The sequence below is a fragment of the Gavia stellata genome, chromosome 5 (genome assembly GCF_030936135.1).
Source record: "Gavia stellata isolate bGavSte3 chromosome 5, bGavSte3.hap2, whole genome shotgun sequence".
In the NCBI taxonomy this organism is placed as follows: domain Eukaryota; kingdom Metazoa; phylum Chordata; class Aves; order Gaviiformes; family Gaviidae; genus Gavia; species Gavia stellata.
Window position 1 is genome coordinate 33,536,975 of NC_082598.1, and position 16,835 is coordinate 33,553,809.

The 16,835-nt window shown below is 43.8% G+C and overlaps 1 protein-coding gene across 1 annotated transcript; it reads right to left on the reverse strand.

Annotated features, from left to right (window-relative positions):
* Positions 1-3,132: 3,132 nt before the first annotated feature.
* On the reverse strand, positions 3,133-16,620 carry FGF20 (fibroblast growth factor 20). Its single transcript, XM_059817933.1, is given in 5 exon segments — positions 3,133-3,378; positions 6,077-6,180; positions 8,535-9,055; positions 9,057-9,125; positions 16,277-16,620. Coding segments are annotated over 5 exon segments (1,284 nt in total).
* Positions 16,621-16,835: the final 215 nt, after the last annotated feature.

The following is a 16,835-nucleotide window of genomic DNA, read 5'->3' on the forward strand; positions in this document are numbered from 1 at the left end:
TAGGGCAGTCAATCATGCAGGGATTTATTTCAAGCTGTGACATTCTCTCTGCCTTCAGCGATTTCCTCTGAACCTTGAACAATGTCACCTCCTTCAGATTACCCTCTTCATGATATTAGAGCAGCCCACAGCTTTCAGATTGATAGGGTTATGCCAATTGTAATGAGTGGTAAACTAGTTCATTAATTCTACTGGTTAAACAGAACCAACCTCTCCCTCTCTATCCAGTTGGGCTTTCTGAAGTGGGAGTGAAAACCACACAAAAAACCCAACCGCTGGCAACTAAAGCTATTAGTCTAATGACATATGAAAATAGCTATTTTGAGGTGTTGCTTTTGCATCTGCCATTTTCAAACTAGAAAAACATTAACTGCATCTGAAGATCATGATGGACAGAATGTAACAGAGAGCAAATAAACGCTGCAAGCAACCTGAAATGGGAAAACACAGCATCTTTCTTCAATGGCGATATACTAGAACTAAAAAAGGAGGCTGTGACAGCTTTTCAATGCTCTGAAGGTTTTGTACAGTCATTCACCACCACCGTACCTGCTCCATCACATTTTGTTCAAGGATTATTGGCATACATCTAAAATGGGAATGGGGCAAGAAAATGACAAACATCTATCACTCGTCTTCATCCATATGTTGGCTAGGTGTTTGGATCCAGAAGTTTCAGCTGATTATTCACCACTTAAAGCTATCCTCAGTTACTGTTCTGCACTGTATCATATCTGTGAAAAAAAGACGCACAATAATAACAACAAGGATGATTACAGGCCTTGCCATCTTCAAAGTACTTTTGAGGTAGTTCAATTAACAGTAAACTGCTAATCCAAACAGAGATAACTCTTTTATCGGTATGATTTAAAAACTGCACGTTTGCCAGAAATGCATGGGAATTATGTCCTAAGCAGCAGCCATTGGTATTTTACACAACTTATATGGAATAAATTACTTTTGCACATGCAGAGGAAAACATTCTCTATTTAATGCATATACTTTTGTCCTCAGTTATTGATCTATTACTAATGGGACTCAGTGTCACCCATAAAATCATTATTTTATGGTAAGTTGAAGTGCATTACAACATTATTTTACTAAACTGTATATTCAGTGCACTGTAGATCTTCCACTGCCTGTTTTTCAGAAAATTTTAATGAAGCCTTTAACCTTAGTAAGTTACATATTGCTAGCCACAAAGTGCTGAAAACACTTTTTTGTGTATCTGCATTCAATTTCTATTAGGTAGAAAGTAAAATGATTTTGTCCACAGTCCATCAATAACCTATGCTCATCCAGTTCTCATTATAGATTGGAAGAAGTTCTGGTACAGTGATGGCTCTAGCAAGTGTGTTATATACCAGAAAATGCTTTTCATTAATACCTTGATTTGATATAAATGATGCACATGCAGTACTTCAACCATATATGCTTCCACAAAACTGAACTCCAGTGAGTTATTTTGAGCTGGAGCCCACTGGGAGTGTTGGCACCTGAAACATACATATTGCTGTCCTCTCCTGGAGTGCCTTTCCTGTACTCCTTTTCCTGGACTGACTTTTCCCGTGGAGGTGGCAATCATCTGACAGCAAGCTTCAGCAAGTTTACGTCTAAATCATACAGGGTCTGTCATTAACCCTTGGTATTCTTACAGAGAGCAGAGACTTCCCCATTAGTCAACTCGCAGATGAGTTTGTGCTTCATAACTGACAGTCCTGAATTAAATTAGTGTAAAGCAAATTAGTGCTATCTACCTGTTGTATGGCTGTAACTAGCATAGAGACATAGCTTATCTTTGTCCTGACAGGCTTCACACAAAAGCTTATGCTGAGATTATTCCCTAAAGGAGGAATTAAGGTAGAAAGTAGTCTCCTTAGGCTCCTCTGTACTCAGTGGAGAAAGAACCTTCACTCCCAGAAGCTTTTCATTCATCGATATCAGAAACTTCTTACTCTGATACTGTTTCCCCTTAAACATATTGATAGGGAATACAATTAAAATATCTCATATAGTGATGAGAATCCTACACAAAAATTTTAAGTACTATAGAGAATAGTTATTTGTGTGTTAGTAAAGCTAGTAGGAACCATTTGGAAAAAAAAATAAATAAATCAAGAATGTTGTGATTTGAATCAAGATTTCAAGAGCTAATACTACTTTTTCTTTCAAGGTAACTGCAATACACTCTTCACAATTGTTGCAGGTTTGAAATGTTACACATAGTGTACTAAGAGACTCTCAATTTAAAAATGACAGTAAACCAAATAAAGTGAAATAATTTTTAATTCCCTCTTTAAATGTGCATTTGAATTCAATACAGATCTGTAAGGCACTCTCATAGGTAAAAAAAAAAATTTAAACATTCTTTCCAAAATAAGGATAGTCACAAGGCAATGATATGTGCATAAAATATAACCTTATCTGTAACTGATAAACAATGAAATATGAATGTTCATGTTTTGGATGCATTGCAATGTAATGTAATTTCTGTATCGCAACACTACTCAAAGTAAATATTGGCACTGTAAATGATTTCTCATTGGGGTTAAGGGCTTGTATTCTCTTCATATCCCAGTAAAAAATAAACTCTTTAATAAATAAATATATAAAATAAATATATGCTATCTGGAGATGTATAAATAGGTCCATCCTGAAGAAAAGTTCCAGCTCTGACTATGATGCACCAACATCTAAGGTCCATCACTAAAGTGAAGCCACTAAAACTTCATATACAGTTCTCCATTTATTCTATTTTACAGTCCATTTCTTTCTATTTCTTCCAGTTGTTGTCTCATCCACATGATGTAGGTAGTTCTTTGCTAATTTACGGACCATAGGTAATCCAGACAAAATTGCCAAGAGTTTGTTATTTTTAAAAATGTCACACTCCAACTTCCCTCTGGTTACTGGCTACCAAACAGTTCAGCAAGTTTGAAGGAGGCTGGTCCACTCTCAGCTTTAAGGCTTTGTCTCCTAAATCCAAAGGCTAGAAAACAGAGGCTTGCCTATCACAAAGTAGCTTCTTCCAGTCCAGGATCCTAGACCTCTGCAGGTTCCTCATGCTGGTATTGCCATGGAAGCAGGGGCAACAGCTCCAGTATGGGTTTTTTTCCAAAGTTGCCTTCTTCCTCAGCTGTATCCTAACATATCTTTGTACAGTTCTGGAACTCTTTCAGGATCCACGGGCCGGGGCAAGAAATGTGTGAATTTCTGGTGTCTTTTGGACCTTGCCCCATCTCTGGGAGTACCATCTTTGTTAAGTGCTACGAAGTATCGCCGCCCCGAATCTCCATGTTTGTACACATTGGACGAGTAAGTGTTGTACCAGTTTTCCTCAAACTGTTCCCTGAAGATGCATTCAGAAGTTAGTTTCTCCTACAGAAAGAAACAGCAAAGAAAAGTAAGTCAAGCTGTCTCTAGATATCTGAACACACATGAAAAACATACGATAAAAATAAAAAGCATGTTTTAGGCTTTGTGCAGCCTTACCGTTCATTTAACTGTCAACAAGTCAAACCCAGGAAGAGTATGTAGACCTGACATTGAGTTTGGAAGCCAACTTTATTCTTTTGAAAACTGGACCTGTACATACACAATTTTGGATTTAAACACGAAGTAGATAACTCTCTCTTTAAGAAGGCATTACTTATTTATGATTTCACTAAAATTCACCTGACCTACAGGAATTATATTATGCAGAGTTCGGTCTTAGGGTATCTACCATTTTAGAAATGAGATTTGGTGGAGGGACTCAGGTGCAATGTTACAGATCAGGAAGGTATTTCCACGTGTTCTTTGTGGTGTGCATCACTTCTCACATTTTATACTGGACTAACCACAACCAAAGGAACTGGAAAGACAGAATATTTTATCTCAAGCTGTTTTAAGACTTGGAAGGAGAAGAGTCTAAGACTGCTATTACCCTGACAGCATTGGAAAAATCAAAGATTCTATTTTTACCCTCATATGTTAAAGTTATTTAACAGATACAAATCAACTGTAGTGAGTACAAGCTTATTTTCATTCTTAAATGCAAATATTCCAGTTGGGATCTACAGATACTGCCAGCACTCTTGCATCATTCAGATTTTTCAAATAACATAAAGTGGTACCTAACTGTGACATACGGTATTATCCTCTTTTTTTCCCAGCATTTGAAAGAATGCTTTTATGTTAAAAGCTGGTACCTAGAAGTATCACCTGCTGATTTGTAAAGAGCATTAGGCTATATATAAAGCAAGTCAGGGTACTATATTAGTTGTTGTTTATTTGTTCCATAACTATCCTTTTAACTTTTTTCCAGTTGCATTCAATGGTTTTCATGATAGAGTATGCACTATGATACATTTGCAGTATTGATAAAAAGAAAATCAGATAGCAGGCAACTTAAATGCTGTTTGAATATCTAGTTTGGTTAGCTATTTTTGTCATAATTTCATATTTCTTTTCAGTTCTCTTCATCTAGGACAGGGAAACTTTTACCATAAAATATTTAATATCCAAGGCTATACCGTATACTTCAAAAATATATTATACATTTCAGCACAAAAAGACATTGGTGTTTTGAAAGTTAATACTACCTCAGCTAGCTAATTGAGGGGTTTGTATAGTGGACTGGAGGTTAGCGAATGAGACACCCATCTTCAACAAGGGCCAGAAGGAGGATCCAGGGAACTACAGGCCTGTCAGCTCAACCTCGGGGCCGCAGAAGATTATGGAGCAGATCATGTCGAGTGCCATCACGTGGCATGTACGGGATAAGCAGGCGATCAGGCCCAGTCAGCATGAGTTTATGAAAGGCAGGTCCTGCCTGACTAACCTGATCTCCTTCTATGACAAGGTGACCTGCTTAGTGGATGAGGGAAAGGCTGTGGGTGTTGTCTGCCTGGACTTTAGTAAAGCCTTTGACACCATTTCTCACAGCATTATCCTGGAGAAACTGACTGCTCATGGCTTGGATGGGTGCACTCTTCGCTGGGTAAAAAACTGGCTGGATGGCCGGGCCCAAAGGGTTGCGGTGAATGAAGTTAAATCCAGTGGGCAGCCAGTCACAAGCGGAGTCCCCCAGGGCTCAGTTTTGGGCCCAGTTTTGTTTAATATCTTTATCAACGATCTGGATGAGGCAATTGAGTGCTCCCTCAGCAAGTTTGCAGACGACACCAAGTTGGGCGGGAGTGTTGATCTGCTCGAGGGTCGGAAGGCTCTGCAGAGGGATCTGGACAGGCTGGATCGATGGGCCCAGGCCAACTGTATGAGGTTCAACAAGGCCAAGTGCCGGGTCCTGCACTTGGGTAACACAACCCCATGCAATGCTACAGGCTTGGGGACGAGGGGCTGGAAAGCTGCCCTGCAGAAAAGGACCTGGGGGTGTTGGTTGACAGCTGTCTGAAGATGAGCCAGCAGTGTGCCCAGGTGGCCAAGAAGGCCAATGGCATCCTGGCCTGTATCAGAAATAGTGTGGCCAGCAGGACCAGGGAGGTGATCGTGCCCCTGTACTCGGCGCTGGTGAGGCCGCACCTCGAATCCTGTGTTCAGTTTTGGGCCCCTCACTACAAGAAGGACATTGAGGTGCTGGAGCGTGTCCAGAGAAGGGCGATGAAGCTGGTGAGGAGTCTGGAGCACAAGCCTTATGAAGAGTGGTTGAGAGAGGTGGCATTGTTCAGTCTGGAGAAGAGGAGGGTGAGGGGAGACCTTATTGCTCTCCACAACTACCTGAAAGGGGGTTGCAGAGAGGTGGGTGTTGGTCTCTTCTCCCAAGTGACTAGTGACAGGACAAGAGGAAATGGCCTCAAGTTCTGCCAGGAGAGGTTTAGACTGGGTATTAGGAAAAACTTCTTCATTGAAAGGGCTGTCAGACACTGGAACAGGCTGCCCAGGGAGATGGCTGCATCACCATCCCTGGAGGTATTTAAAAGACATGTGGATGAGGTGCTTGGGGACATGGTTTAGTGGCAGACTTGGCAGTGTTAGGTTAACGGTTGGACTTGATGATCTTAAAGGTCTTTTCCAACTTAAACGATTCTATGATTCTAAAACCTCAACCGGTATGAGCTGACATGAAAGCAGTACTTACAGAGCCATAGAGTTCTCCCTTCTCATTCATTCCAAGGTAAAGGCCACTGTCCACGCCTCTAATACTGACCAGTCCCACTGCCACACTGATGAATTCAAGGATACCTGAACACATATCCAAAGAAAGAAGAAAAAAAAGAGAGATTGCTTTAACTCAACTTGTAACAAAAATCAATAAAAACATCCAAAATGTAGTTGAAAGCAAGTGGAAAATGTACATGTTATAATAAATGTGGTCTTCTTTTATCCTGAAATTTCAAATATTGCATGGAAATGTATACAACATTCACAGCAAAGCAGTCTGAGAAGCCTCATCTAGGAGCAAGAATCCTACACCATTTAAGAAACTTTTTTTTTTAATGTTGAATATGAAAGGATTTTATTCAGTGCTGAGGCTAAAGCCTTCAGTACCATGCAGTTGCAGTCTATAATGATTATACACTATTTGCTAAACTGCCTACTCAAACATTGGAAGATAGGTTTGAATTACTTGAAAATATACTTTACTTTCTCTATAACATTATCTTAAAAAAACACATCCATTAGTAGGTCATTTGAATGGAAATCAAAGTACAGATGGGAATTTTATATAACAGAATCTACCCACAGGAAAAAAAAAAATAAGTATTTGCCACACATCTTATCTAGCATATGGGCCCACACCTCTTGACACAACTTGCTATCTTCAGTGCTGGCTTTTTATGTGCATGAAATATGCTGCTTATTTGCTAATGTTTGGATGATAGCATTATTTATATTACATTTGCCCAAAAATGTAATATATATTAATAATACAATGTATTTGGGAGATGAGGTATTATTTGAAGCCTGCAATTTGGCAGGGGTATGCCAACATATTTAACCAATTGATATGCACAGATTACAGTATATACAAAACATAAAAGAAAGGGAACGTGTGAACTAGCTTTTTGGAAGTTGTTAACAATGTAAACAAAGCCTCAAAAAGAAGATGTTCTAGAATCATACCTAAGATTTCACTGGGCAGCAGCAAAACCACAAAACATTTTAAAAAGTCTGAATCTAAAGTAAGTGGTTTTAAATTGTGCATTTGATTTTGAGCATGACTTTTTTTCTATTTGCTGTATTTATGATTACTCTTTTTCATTCAGGACCATTCTTCACTCTCAGACAGATGGACTGTCTGGACTATACAATAATTTAAAATGTTTTGAATTTTAATTGAGCTTTGGCATGTTTCTTATTTATAGCAAAGAAAGCAGCAAAGAAAATAAATCCTTTACAAAGAGTAAGCATTAACAACGCTATTGCGTGTAAATCATCCTAGTTTCCCAGTTCCTAAAGCACAAAGTCCCATAAAAAGAGGTGGAGGTATTTTGTCTTTCTGGTATCACTTTCAAAGCCACCCTTTCTCAAAACTATAATAAGCAGGTGATTCAACCCACAAAGCAACCACATCAGACAAACCTGCCAAGAATAGTGGTAGAATAAAGGAAGAACATTTCTAAAAAGCCCAGTAAATGTTTGATCTGGGGCTAACTTTTTTTTCTTTTAAAGCAAAGATTTATTTCATGTTTACATGCTGTAGGAAATCTTCCTTCTGAGAAGAACTGTCTGTTTGACTACTGCTCTTTTACTTCTGAAAACATCCATGTGTTATAAAAGCAATTAAGAGCCATTCCATCAGATTGTTTTGACTATGGGGAGGGTGATAGGAAACTCTTTAATCACTTTTTTACGACTGCTAAATCAATACACACAAAATCTCACATGTAGTTGACAACGGCAGGTTTGTTCAGATGTCCAGTTCCTACAACTACTATTTAGGATTTACTCTTATATCACGGGAAACATTTACATTTTGGGGTTGTCATCACCTCCTTTTGGTTTATTGACAGAGAAAGTTGACTGGGAAGCATTTTAAGCATTTGAGAGAAGAGGCATTTTAGGCCCCTCTGCTTCAACTTCCTCTCCTGCAAAACAAAGCGGTCTCATGCAGCCCAAGGGTCAGCATGCCCGAGTCCATGATCTAAATTATTCTACGACGCCTCAAGAAGCTCCAATGCAAATAATGACTACAAAAAGAATCGGCCTGACTTTCGAGCTTTCCCACTAAACCTGCAGGCATATGCATGTGCTTACAGACATCCAGCATAGCCTGAGCAAGGCATACCTGCATCACCTCCTGGCTCGCACGGCATGCGCCACCCTCCCTCACTACCTTGCCCTGGTGCAGCCCCCAGGGCTGAACGCCGAAGGGTGCAGCAGGTACGGATAGCTAATCCACCTGCCCCAGCATCACACCTCCCTCCCACGAGTGCGACCGCTCACGCCCAGGTACACACACGTGCACTTCCGTACGTACACACACGCACAGACACACAAACGCGCGCGTACACGCACGCACGTGGGGATGCGCACACGCACAGGCACGCGCCCGCGGGCAGAGCGCGGCCGGGGGCCGTGTGGCAGCCGCTTACCGAAGAGGCTGTGGTCCTGGCGGGTGCCCCGCACGCTGCCGTCGGGCAGGATCTGCAGGTGGAAGCCGGTGCGGCAGTACAGCTGCCGCCGCCGCAGGATGCCCTGCAAGTGCGCCAGGTCCGCCGCCGCCGCTGCTGCCGCCGCCGCCGCGCCGCCGCCGCGGGCCGCCCGCTCCGCCGGGGCCCGGCGGTCCCCGAGCAGCGCCGGGCGCTCCCCGGCGGGCGGCAGCAAGAAGTGGGCGCCCACCGGCTGCCCCAGGCCGTCCAGGCCGCCCAGGAAGCCCCCCACCTCGGCCAGCGGAGCCATGGGGGCGCGGGGCGAGCGGGCTAGGGCGCGGCGGCGGAGAGCGGCTGCCGGCCTCTCCCGGCGGGCATGTGGGGGTGCGCGCCGGGGCCCCGAGCATGGGGAGCCGGCAGAGCCGAGCTGAGCTGAGCTGAGCTGAGCTGAGCTGAGCTGAGCCGAGCCGTGCTGAGCTGTGCTGAGCCGTGCCGGTGTGAGCGAGACGGCGGGGTGGTGTTTATACGCCCCGCGTGTGTATATATATACGGCGGTCCCCCTGACATATGCTAATGAAGCCCTCTACGGGGAGGCTGCGTTTGAAATTGTAAACCGGCTCCCCCTCTCCTCGCACCGTCCTCTGATCTGAGATGACGGCGGGGAGGGAGCTCCTGGCGCGCCTCCTGCGCCCCGCCGCACGCAGGCGGTCACCCACGGGCGCGCACACGCGCGGCGGGGGCGGGGGCGGGGGGGGCAGCCGCGGAGCGGAGCGGAGTGGAGCGGGCGGCGGGAGAGGGGCCCGGGCCCGGGCCCGGGCGGGAGCTGCCGGAGCATTACGTGGACAGGTGCAAGGAGAGGCAGGAGGGAAGAAGGAGAAAGGGCGTTACCTGAGGGTTAGACCTGCCCAGACACACATGAAAGAAAAAACCCAAAGATCTAACAGTTTTACTCCCTGTTTCTAAAACGCTAATAAAATGTACATGCATTACCCGTTCCTTTTATCGCTTCAGCTTACAAGGAGGGGAATTTCTAAAGAAATTGGCATAGTCAGGGAGGTGTTTTCCCCTCTGCAAATTCTGCCTCACATTTAATTTATCATTAACATGACATGAAACTGATCTATAGTGTTTGGATATCGATACAACATCTTAAAAACAAAAATGGGCAGGCCCCTGGTTTGGGATAAATATTTTCAAAACCTGCAGAGATGAAGAAAGAAAGATTGAGAGATGGCTCATCTAATCTGTCTTCGTTGGGGTTTTGCATTGGGCCCGTCACCAAAGTCTGCGAGCACCACAAATTAGCAATAACATCATCTACTGAAAAATCTCTGTTGTCTTTCTACAGCCTTTTGAATCAATTTAGGACTTTGCTGTCCTGTTCAGATGAGCACAGGCATTCTTTCCATGCCAAAAATAGGATGGTTCATACATGCAAATGTGTTGGTGGAACACGTGTTCATTATTAGCCATGGTAAAACAATGGTATATTAAAACTCAGAGCTTGACTTTTGCCTTCTTTGCTGCTTTTTCTTTAATGCCTAATGAATTTTACAGCTCAAACTACATGACCCATCTTAGCATTCAAGATACACAATGCAATTCCTCGCCAATCTTAAAACTCGGTAGTAGATATAAAACGCAAAGATCTTTCATAGTTAGTTCTTTCAAAAGTTTGAGAGAATTGCTTGGAGGTTTAGGGTTTCATTTAAACAAAAAAGTTGCAGAGAATCATGAAAGATTAGTTCTCCCGTCTTGCTCCGTGGTCTTTTCAGTCACAGTCTAAATCTGAGAGATCAAATGGATTTGACTGCTTAGCTTTATTTGCTATGGAGAGTATAGGGCTAATTAATTGGCAGGTGCTTTAAAGCAGGTAATGCTACACCTTTTCATCATTGCAGTCCTAAGTACTGCCCCTGTGTGCACCTGAATTATAAAAAGGCTGCTTTAAAGCAAGTGATTTACTGTGGAGGGATTTAAAACTGAAAAAACTAACACTAAATACAATGATCAGATAAATCACCTCAGAAGAGAGCACAGGCGGACCTGCTCTGAAGGCAGTTACAGATAGCTGTTATATTATTTTACCTTTCAGATAACAGGAGCCTGTCATGTGGTGGGACCCAAAAATCCACCATAATTGAGATTTCAAAGCACATCTGTGTAAACATTATCACATCAGTGTAAAACATCAACCAATGAGCTTTCTCTTTGAACCAAATCTACTTAATTGCAGTGCTAAATCAAAGAAATAGATCAAAGTTGAATAATCTATATGGCACCTATTTCTCAAGTAGCCTGTACACCGATTACTCAAATATACCTAAAACGTTTGAAACACGCATCAAGTATTTTTATTGACATGACTGGCAGGTCAAGATCAAACTGTTCATCACAGCTGCTAAGTTGCAGGACATGCACTAGGATGGTACAGCTAAATGGAGGAGATAGATTCTTCTAAGCCTAAAGATGCTCCAGTACGGATAACGTTGTCAGGTCCAAGCAGTACTCTCCCTTCCAGTCCTACAAATAGTAGAGGGCTCTTCTGGTTGGATGGCACTATGGTCCCCAGTAGAGAAGGGTTTTTAAAAAAAGAAGTCCTCAGCCATCACACACTGGAAGACCCTTGTGGCTAAATCTTTCCTGTTATATAATGGAAACATTTAAAGTAGAGTGGAATATATAACATCGATCTTTTCCGAGTGGAGTCTTTAATGTCTGGGCACTAAACCGGTTATGCTGTTTTATAAAGTAGCAGAAAAGAAACAAAAAGATAAGATTTTTTTTGGTGTTTGCACTAGTCATGTGACAGGAAAAGATAACACTAAAGATTTTTTTTTGCACCTTCTAGGTCTATACCATGGGAAGTTAAATAATTTTGAAGAGTGTTTTTACAAGAGTACATAATTCAACTTAAAGTATACAGTACAATCTAATCAACTCTACATATACTTCCTAGAGACTGCACTTTCAGTGTCGTTGAACAAATACATATGTGGTCGAGTTTTTATCTCCATAGCAAGCAGTTAGGGCTTCTGTAGACAATATAATTGCTGTATATTTCCTAAGCATATTGTCATAGGCAAAACCTGGTGGCTACCAAGTGAGTGGAGAAAGCAATGGTCTGAAATCTTTCATAGACGGTCTATATATATATATGTGTATATATATAGAGAGATAGATCTATATATCTGTCTATATAGATATGTGTACATGTATATATAGAGAGATAGATCGATATATCTATCAGGTTGGTTAAAAAAAAGTTGTTAGCTGTAAAACTTTATTGCACCTTTATTAATTTTAGAACTCCCTTACAACAGTGCTGTGCCAGCCATAAAATTTTAATGATATAATAAAATATTGGCTAGGAGAATGAAGCGGGGGTTCATGAATACATGACAAAGTAAACACTGGGTGGAAGAAAAACCACCAAGTAGAACATAAAGGAATACATCCACCTGGAGATACCTGTGTATCACGGCCATTTCCAGATTCTTCCTAGATTTGGACAAGAAAACGTGGTTGGCTGCTTTCAACAAGATGAGCAGAACTTGCAGAAGTTACAGTGAGTGCCTTTCAGAGCACTGCAAGTCTGAGTAAAATAAGGTGTATTCTTGTGCACGATTTACTAGGAAGGAAAGAACATAATCTTTTTCAAGGCTCCATGTACAAATCAGGTCATAATCTGATGATCTAACGCCTTTTAAATGTAATACATACAGACTTTAAAAGCATTCAGAACTTTTTCTTCTGAACTGATACAGTTACAGGTATGTATGCATGTATACTTACATATATATATATATAAACGTATCTACCTATTTAAAAAAACTAGACAAGGGAAAAGTAATGCTGAAAAAATTATTTTTCTATGGAAAAGAAGTTCTACATTTCTTGCACCTTCATTTTATGTTTTATTTCTTTAAATGAAGACAGAAATTCATAGGGCTTGCTTTTAAAGATTCATGATTTTATTGTCTATGTTTTTGTGGATTCACATGAATAACTCCTGCATAAGCAGAATGGGACAGAGAAGCTAGGTAGTGAGCACACATTTACATCCAGTTACATCCAGTGAGAATGGACCTTTTCCACATATATCAACATTCAAATGCCTCATTTGACAGCTTTTATATTAGTTCTGTAAGTGGATCATTGGATAAAAAACACTTTGATTTATTTAAATTACATGGTTTCTGAATCTGCATACGTTAAGATGTGCAGACAGTTTAGGGTTTTTTTCTTGCTGCACAAATAAATTGCGCTCTTGTTCCTAAGCAAACACCTCACTGGGGAAGTTCTGACTAACATACCCAGGTGTAAGTAGTTACAGATGTGTACTGGATTTTTTGAAGTGAAAAAAAGATTAGCCTAAAGGTGTTACTGAAAAGTCATTAAAACGTGGCTAACAAATTTCAGGAAAACAATGTGAACAGGGAGATAATTCATGGTTCATGTCTACAGTTTAGGTGACTGATGAGTCATCCAGCAAACAGGTTTACTTTGGGACACTGCATTGACCAAAAGTGGTTTCTTTTCCAATCAAATGCAAAAAATAGACTATTTTAAAAAGGTAATTGTATTGGTGAATGATGTCTCCTAATGAGGCAGCAAGAACTGAAAAATCCAAGAGCCACATTCTACAAAATTTTCCAGACTAGATGCTTAGTCATGTAACTGCAGGACAAATACTTTAGTCTCAGTGATACTAAGCATCTGAAACTATTACTGTCTTGACACCTAAATATTGGCCTTTATATTGGCCTTTTATCATTTAGTATAGAGATGTAGCTCAGATTTGGAGACGACTTTCACTTGGGAAACACAAATATAATGTAAATAAAGCAGTGGACATAAAAAAATTAACAAAAAATATATTAGTTTTTAACAGGAATAATGAAGTCAAGGGAATTGAGGGATGAATTGGTTTACACTATTCTAAAATATTGAAAGAAATGCAGTACCTCTATCATTCTCCCCAGATACCTGCCTTTCCAGACATTGCTCTGAGGTAATTCAACCCTGGCCATGCTTACAGTTGTATGATCTGTCTGAATGTCGGTTGACAAACACGGCCACTGTTCTCCCTTGACACAATATCATAACCACTGACACGTTTCTTAGAAATTGAAAATGCATGAGAGTGTCTTAAACCTATGAGTTATAGTTTATTTTCTGAAATTTTGTTCATAATAATATACAAAGCCATCAAAGATTTAGGAAAAAAAAAGAAAAGTAAAACTGGCTGAAACTTGGGAAGAACATATTGTGGTGGGTTGACCCTGGCTAGATGCCAGGTGCCCACCAAAGCCGCTCTATCACTCCCCTTCCTCAGCTGGACAGGGAAGAGAAACTACAGTGAAAGGTTCATGGGTTGAGATAAGGACAGGGAGATCACTCACCATTACCGTCATGAGCAAAACACACTCGACTTGGGGAAATTAGTTTAATTTATTACCAATCAAATCAGAGTAGGGTAATGAGAAATAAAACCAAATGTTAAAAACACCTTCCACCCAACCCTCCCTTCTTCCCGGGCTCAACTTCAGTCCCAGTTTTCTCTACCTCCTCCCCCTGAGCAGCACAGGGGGACAGGGAATGGGGGTTGCGGTCAGTTCATCACACGTTGTTTCTGCCGCTCCTTCCTCCTCACACTCTTCCCCTGCTCCAGTGTGGGGTCCCTCCCACGGGAGACACTCCTCCACAAACTTCTCCAACGTGGGTCCTTCCCATGGGCTACAGTTCTTCACGAACTGCTCCAGCACGGGTCATTTCCACGGGGTGCAGTCCTTCAGGAACAGACTGCTCCAGCGTGGGTCCCCCACAGGGTCACAAGTCCTGCCAGCAAACCTGCTCCAGCGTGGGCTCCTCTCTCCATGGGTCCACAGGTCCTGCCAGGAGCCTGCTCCAGCATGGGCTTCCCACAGGGTCACAGCCTCCTTCGGGCATCCTCCTGCTCCAGCGTGGGGTCCTCCATGGGCTGCAGGTGGACATCTGCTCCACCGTGGACCTCCATGGACTGCAGGGGGACAACCTGCCTCACCATGGCCTTCACCAGGGGCTGCAGGGGAATCTCTGCTCCGGCGCCTGGAGAACCTCCTCCCCCTCCTTCTTCACTGACCTTGGTGTCTGCAGAGCTGTTTCTCTTACATATTCTCACTCCCCTCTTCTCCAGCTGCTGTTGCACAGTTATTTTTCCCCTTTCTAAAATACACCATGCCGGCTGGCATTGGCTCTATCGGACACAGGGGAAGCTTCTAGCAGCTTCTCACAGAAGCCACCCCTGCAGCCCCCCCACTACCAAAACCTTGCCACGCAAACCCAATACACATATAAAGAAGATGATGACTGAGGCTGCACCTGCTATTGCAAAAAATGCCATAAGGAGTGCTGTGACTTGAAATGTTTGTGTGCAGTTTATGAAGTTTCAAGGTAACGTAGGCGGCAACACAGGTTGTACCATGGAGAATGCCATAACATGAAATGCCTGACAAGGCCTATCGCCCATCAGTACCAGGTAGGGACAAAAGAATATGCTCATCTTTAACAACTGGTCTTTAACTAGTGCTTGGTTACACTGAGGAGGCTGCCTGCAGCCAAGCGTATTTATCAGAGGAGAGGCTGCTGACACAGTAAGTGTCTGTGGTTTCCTGATGAGAAGGCCTCATAAGACAGGAGTATAAAAGGATAGGAGATACCGTAGTCTGGGGTCACTTTGAAATGAAAGGAACAGCAAATACGCTTGAAATAGGGGCCAGGAGAATCCCTCTTTTCTGAGAACCTGAGGTGTGGAGAAAGGTGTTAGAGGGAGAGGTCAGATGGACCTGGGGAAGGCAAAAGTTTCCAGCCTACCAGTATTTAGGGGATTAAGTATTTAAATTGGGTCCCAATGCAACAATGCAGTAAGCAACCAAACAGAAAGAATGTTATCTAGATCAGTCTAAGAATGGTAAAGGACAGCATTACTCTCTGTTGGTAAGTTGTTTAGCTCCCTGTTTCACATTTCATTGCTAAAAACTGTTACTCGTGGGACTAAGTGCCACCTATGGACACTTCACAGCACAATTCAAAAAATTATGGAATAGTCCGCCAGGCTGTTTGTCAGCTTTCACTAAATATTAAAGTCAAAGATTTAACATGTCAAATGATAGTATCACAGGCAATGCTGTTTAATTTCAGTTTATCTGAAACAATCCTCATGCTTTTAGTTTCAGCCGTGTATCGGGTATGCAACAAGAGCTTTCAAGGCTTTGGAAATGGGCTGGGACATGACTAGGTTTCACAGAACTGATAGAGTCACAGCAATCTTCATTCTAATATGGCTAACTAGGATCACAGGCTGCTTTTAATAAAGCCTTGGCAGTAAAACAGTGAACAATCTCGATGCTGCAGCCACCTCCAGCCTTCACGGTTACGAGGCAAACCAGGTACGGTTGGAAGCTCTTCCTTGCCCTAAGCTAGCGCTCCCAGGTTTCTGCAAAGACATACTGCTGGGTGGTGTGGACACACTCCCTTGGGAGCAAGGCTACGAAAACACAGGGTTAGGCTCTGGAGCACGTTACTGAGCACAGATGGCACACAGCCTGCGTACCAAACCGCAGCAAGGCCCAGGCAGGAGCTCTGTCCCGAGTCATGGCCGTTTCCACGCATCACCCTTCCCAGGCACCTTGGCTTAAACTGCCCGGATTCAGGTCCGTGCCCGTTCTCCGCATTCGGTCGAACCACCGCGTATCTCCACTCACTTGGCTGCAGCCCGCCGCAGGCAAAAAGCGTCCCGCTGCCTGCTGCTGCCCGTCCCGAGAGCCGGGCGCGCCCCGCGGGGGCGCCGCCTGCCGCAACCACGGCGGGAGCCGGTGCCTCCAGCCTCGCCGGTGGGCTGCGAGGGCAGGCGGAGGGGGACGGCCGGCCAGGCTGCAGAGCCGTTGCCGCGGTCAGGCCGGCCGCAGCGGCGCAGCCGGGCAGGTGGCGCGGGGCGGGGACTGGAGGGGGCCTCTCGCTTCCCCTCCCCTTCCCCGCTTCTCGCGAGGCTTCTGCCGGCACCGCCGGGGGCTCCGTCCGCCTGTCGCTGGGGCGGAGCGGCGGCCATGGCCGCCCTGCGCACCCTCCTGCGGTGGCGCCGCCGCTTGGGCCCCGCGCCCGGCGCGCAGCCGGTGCGGCGGCTGTGGGCTGGCGGCGGGGCCGGGGTGGCGGGGCTGAGGCGGTGGCGGCGGGAGCTGGGCTGGGCGGCGGGGGCGTCTCTCGCCGGGTACGTGGGGTACCGGCTGTCGGAGCGGCGGCGGGAGCCCCCCCGGGAGCCGGCAG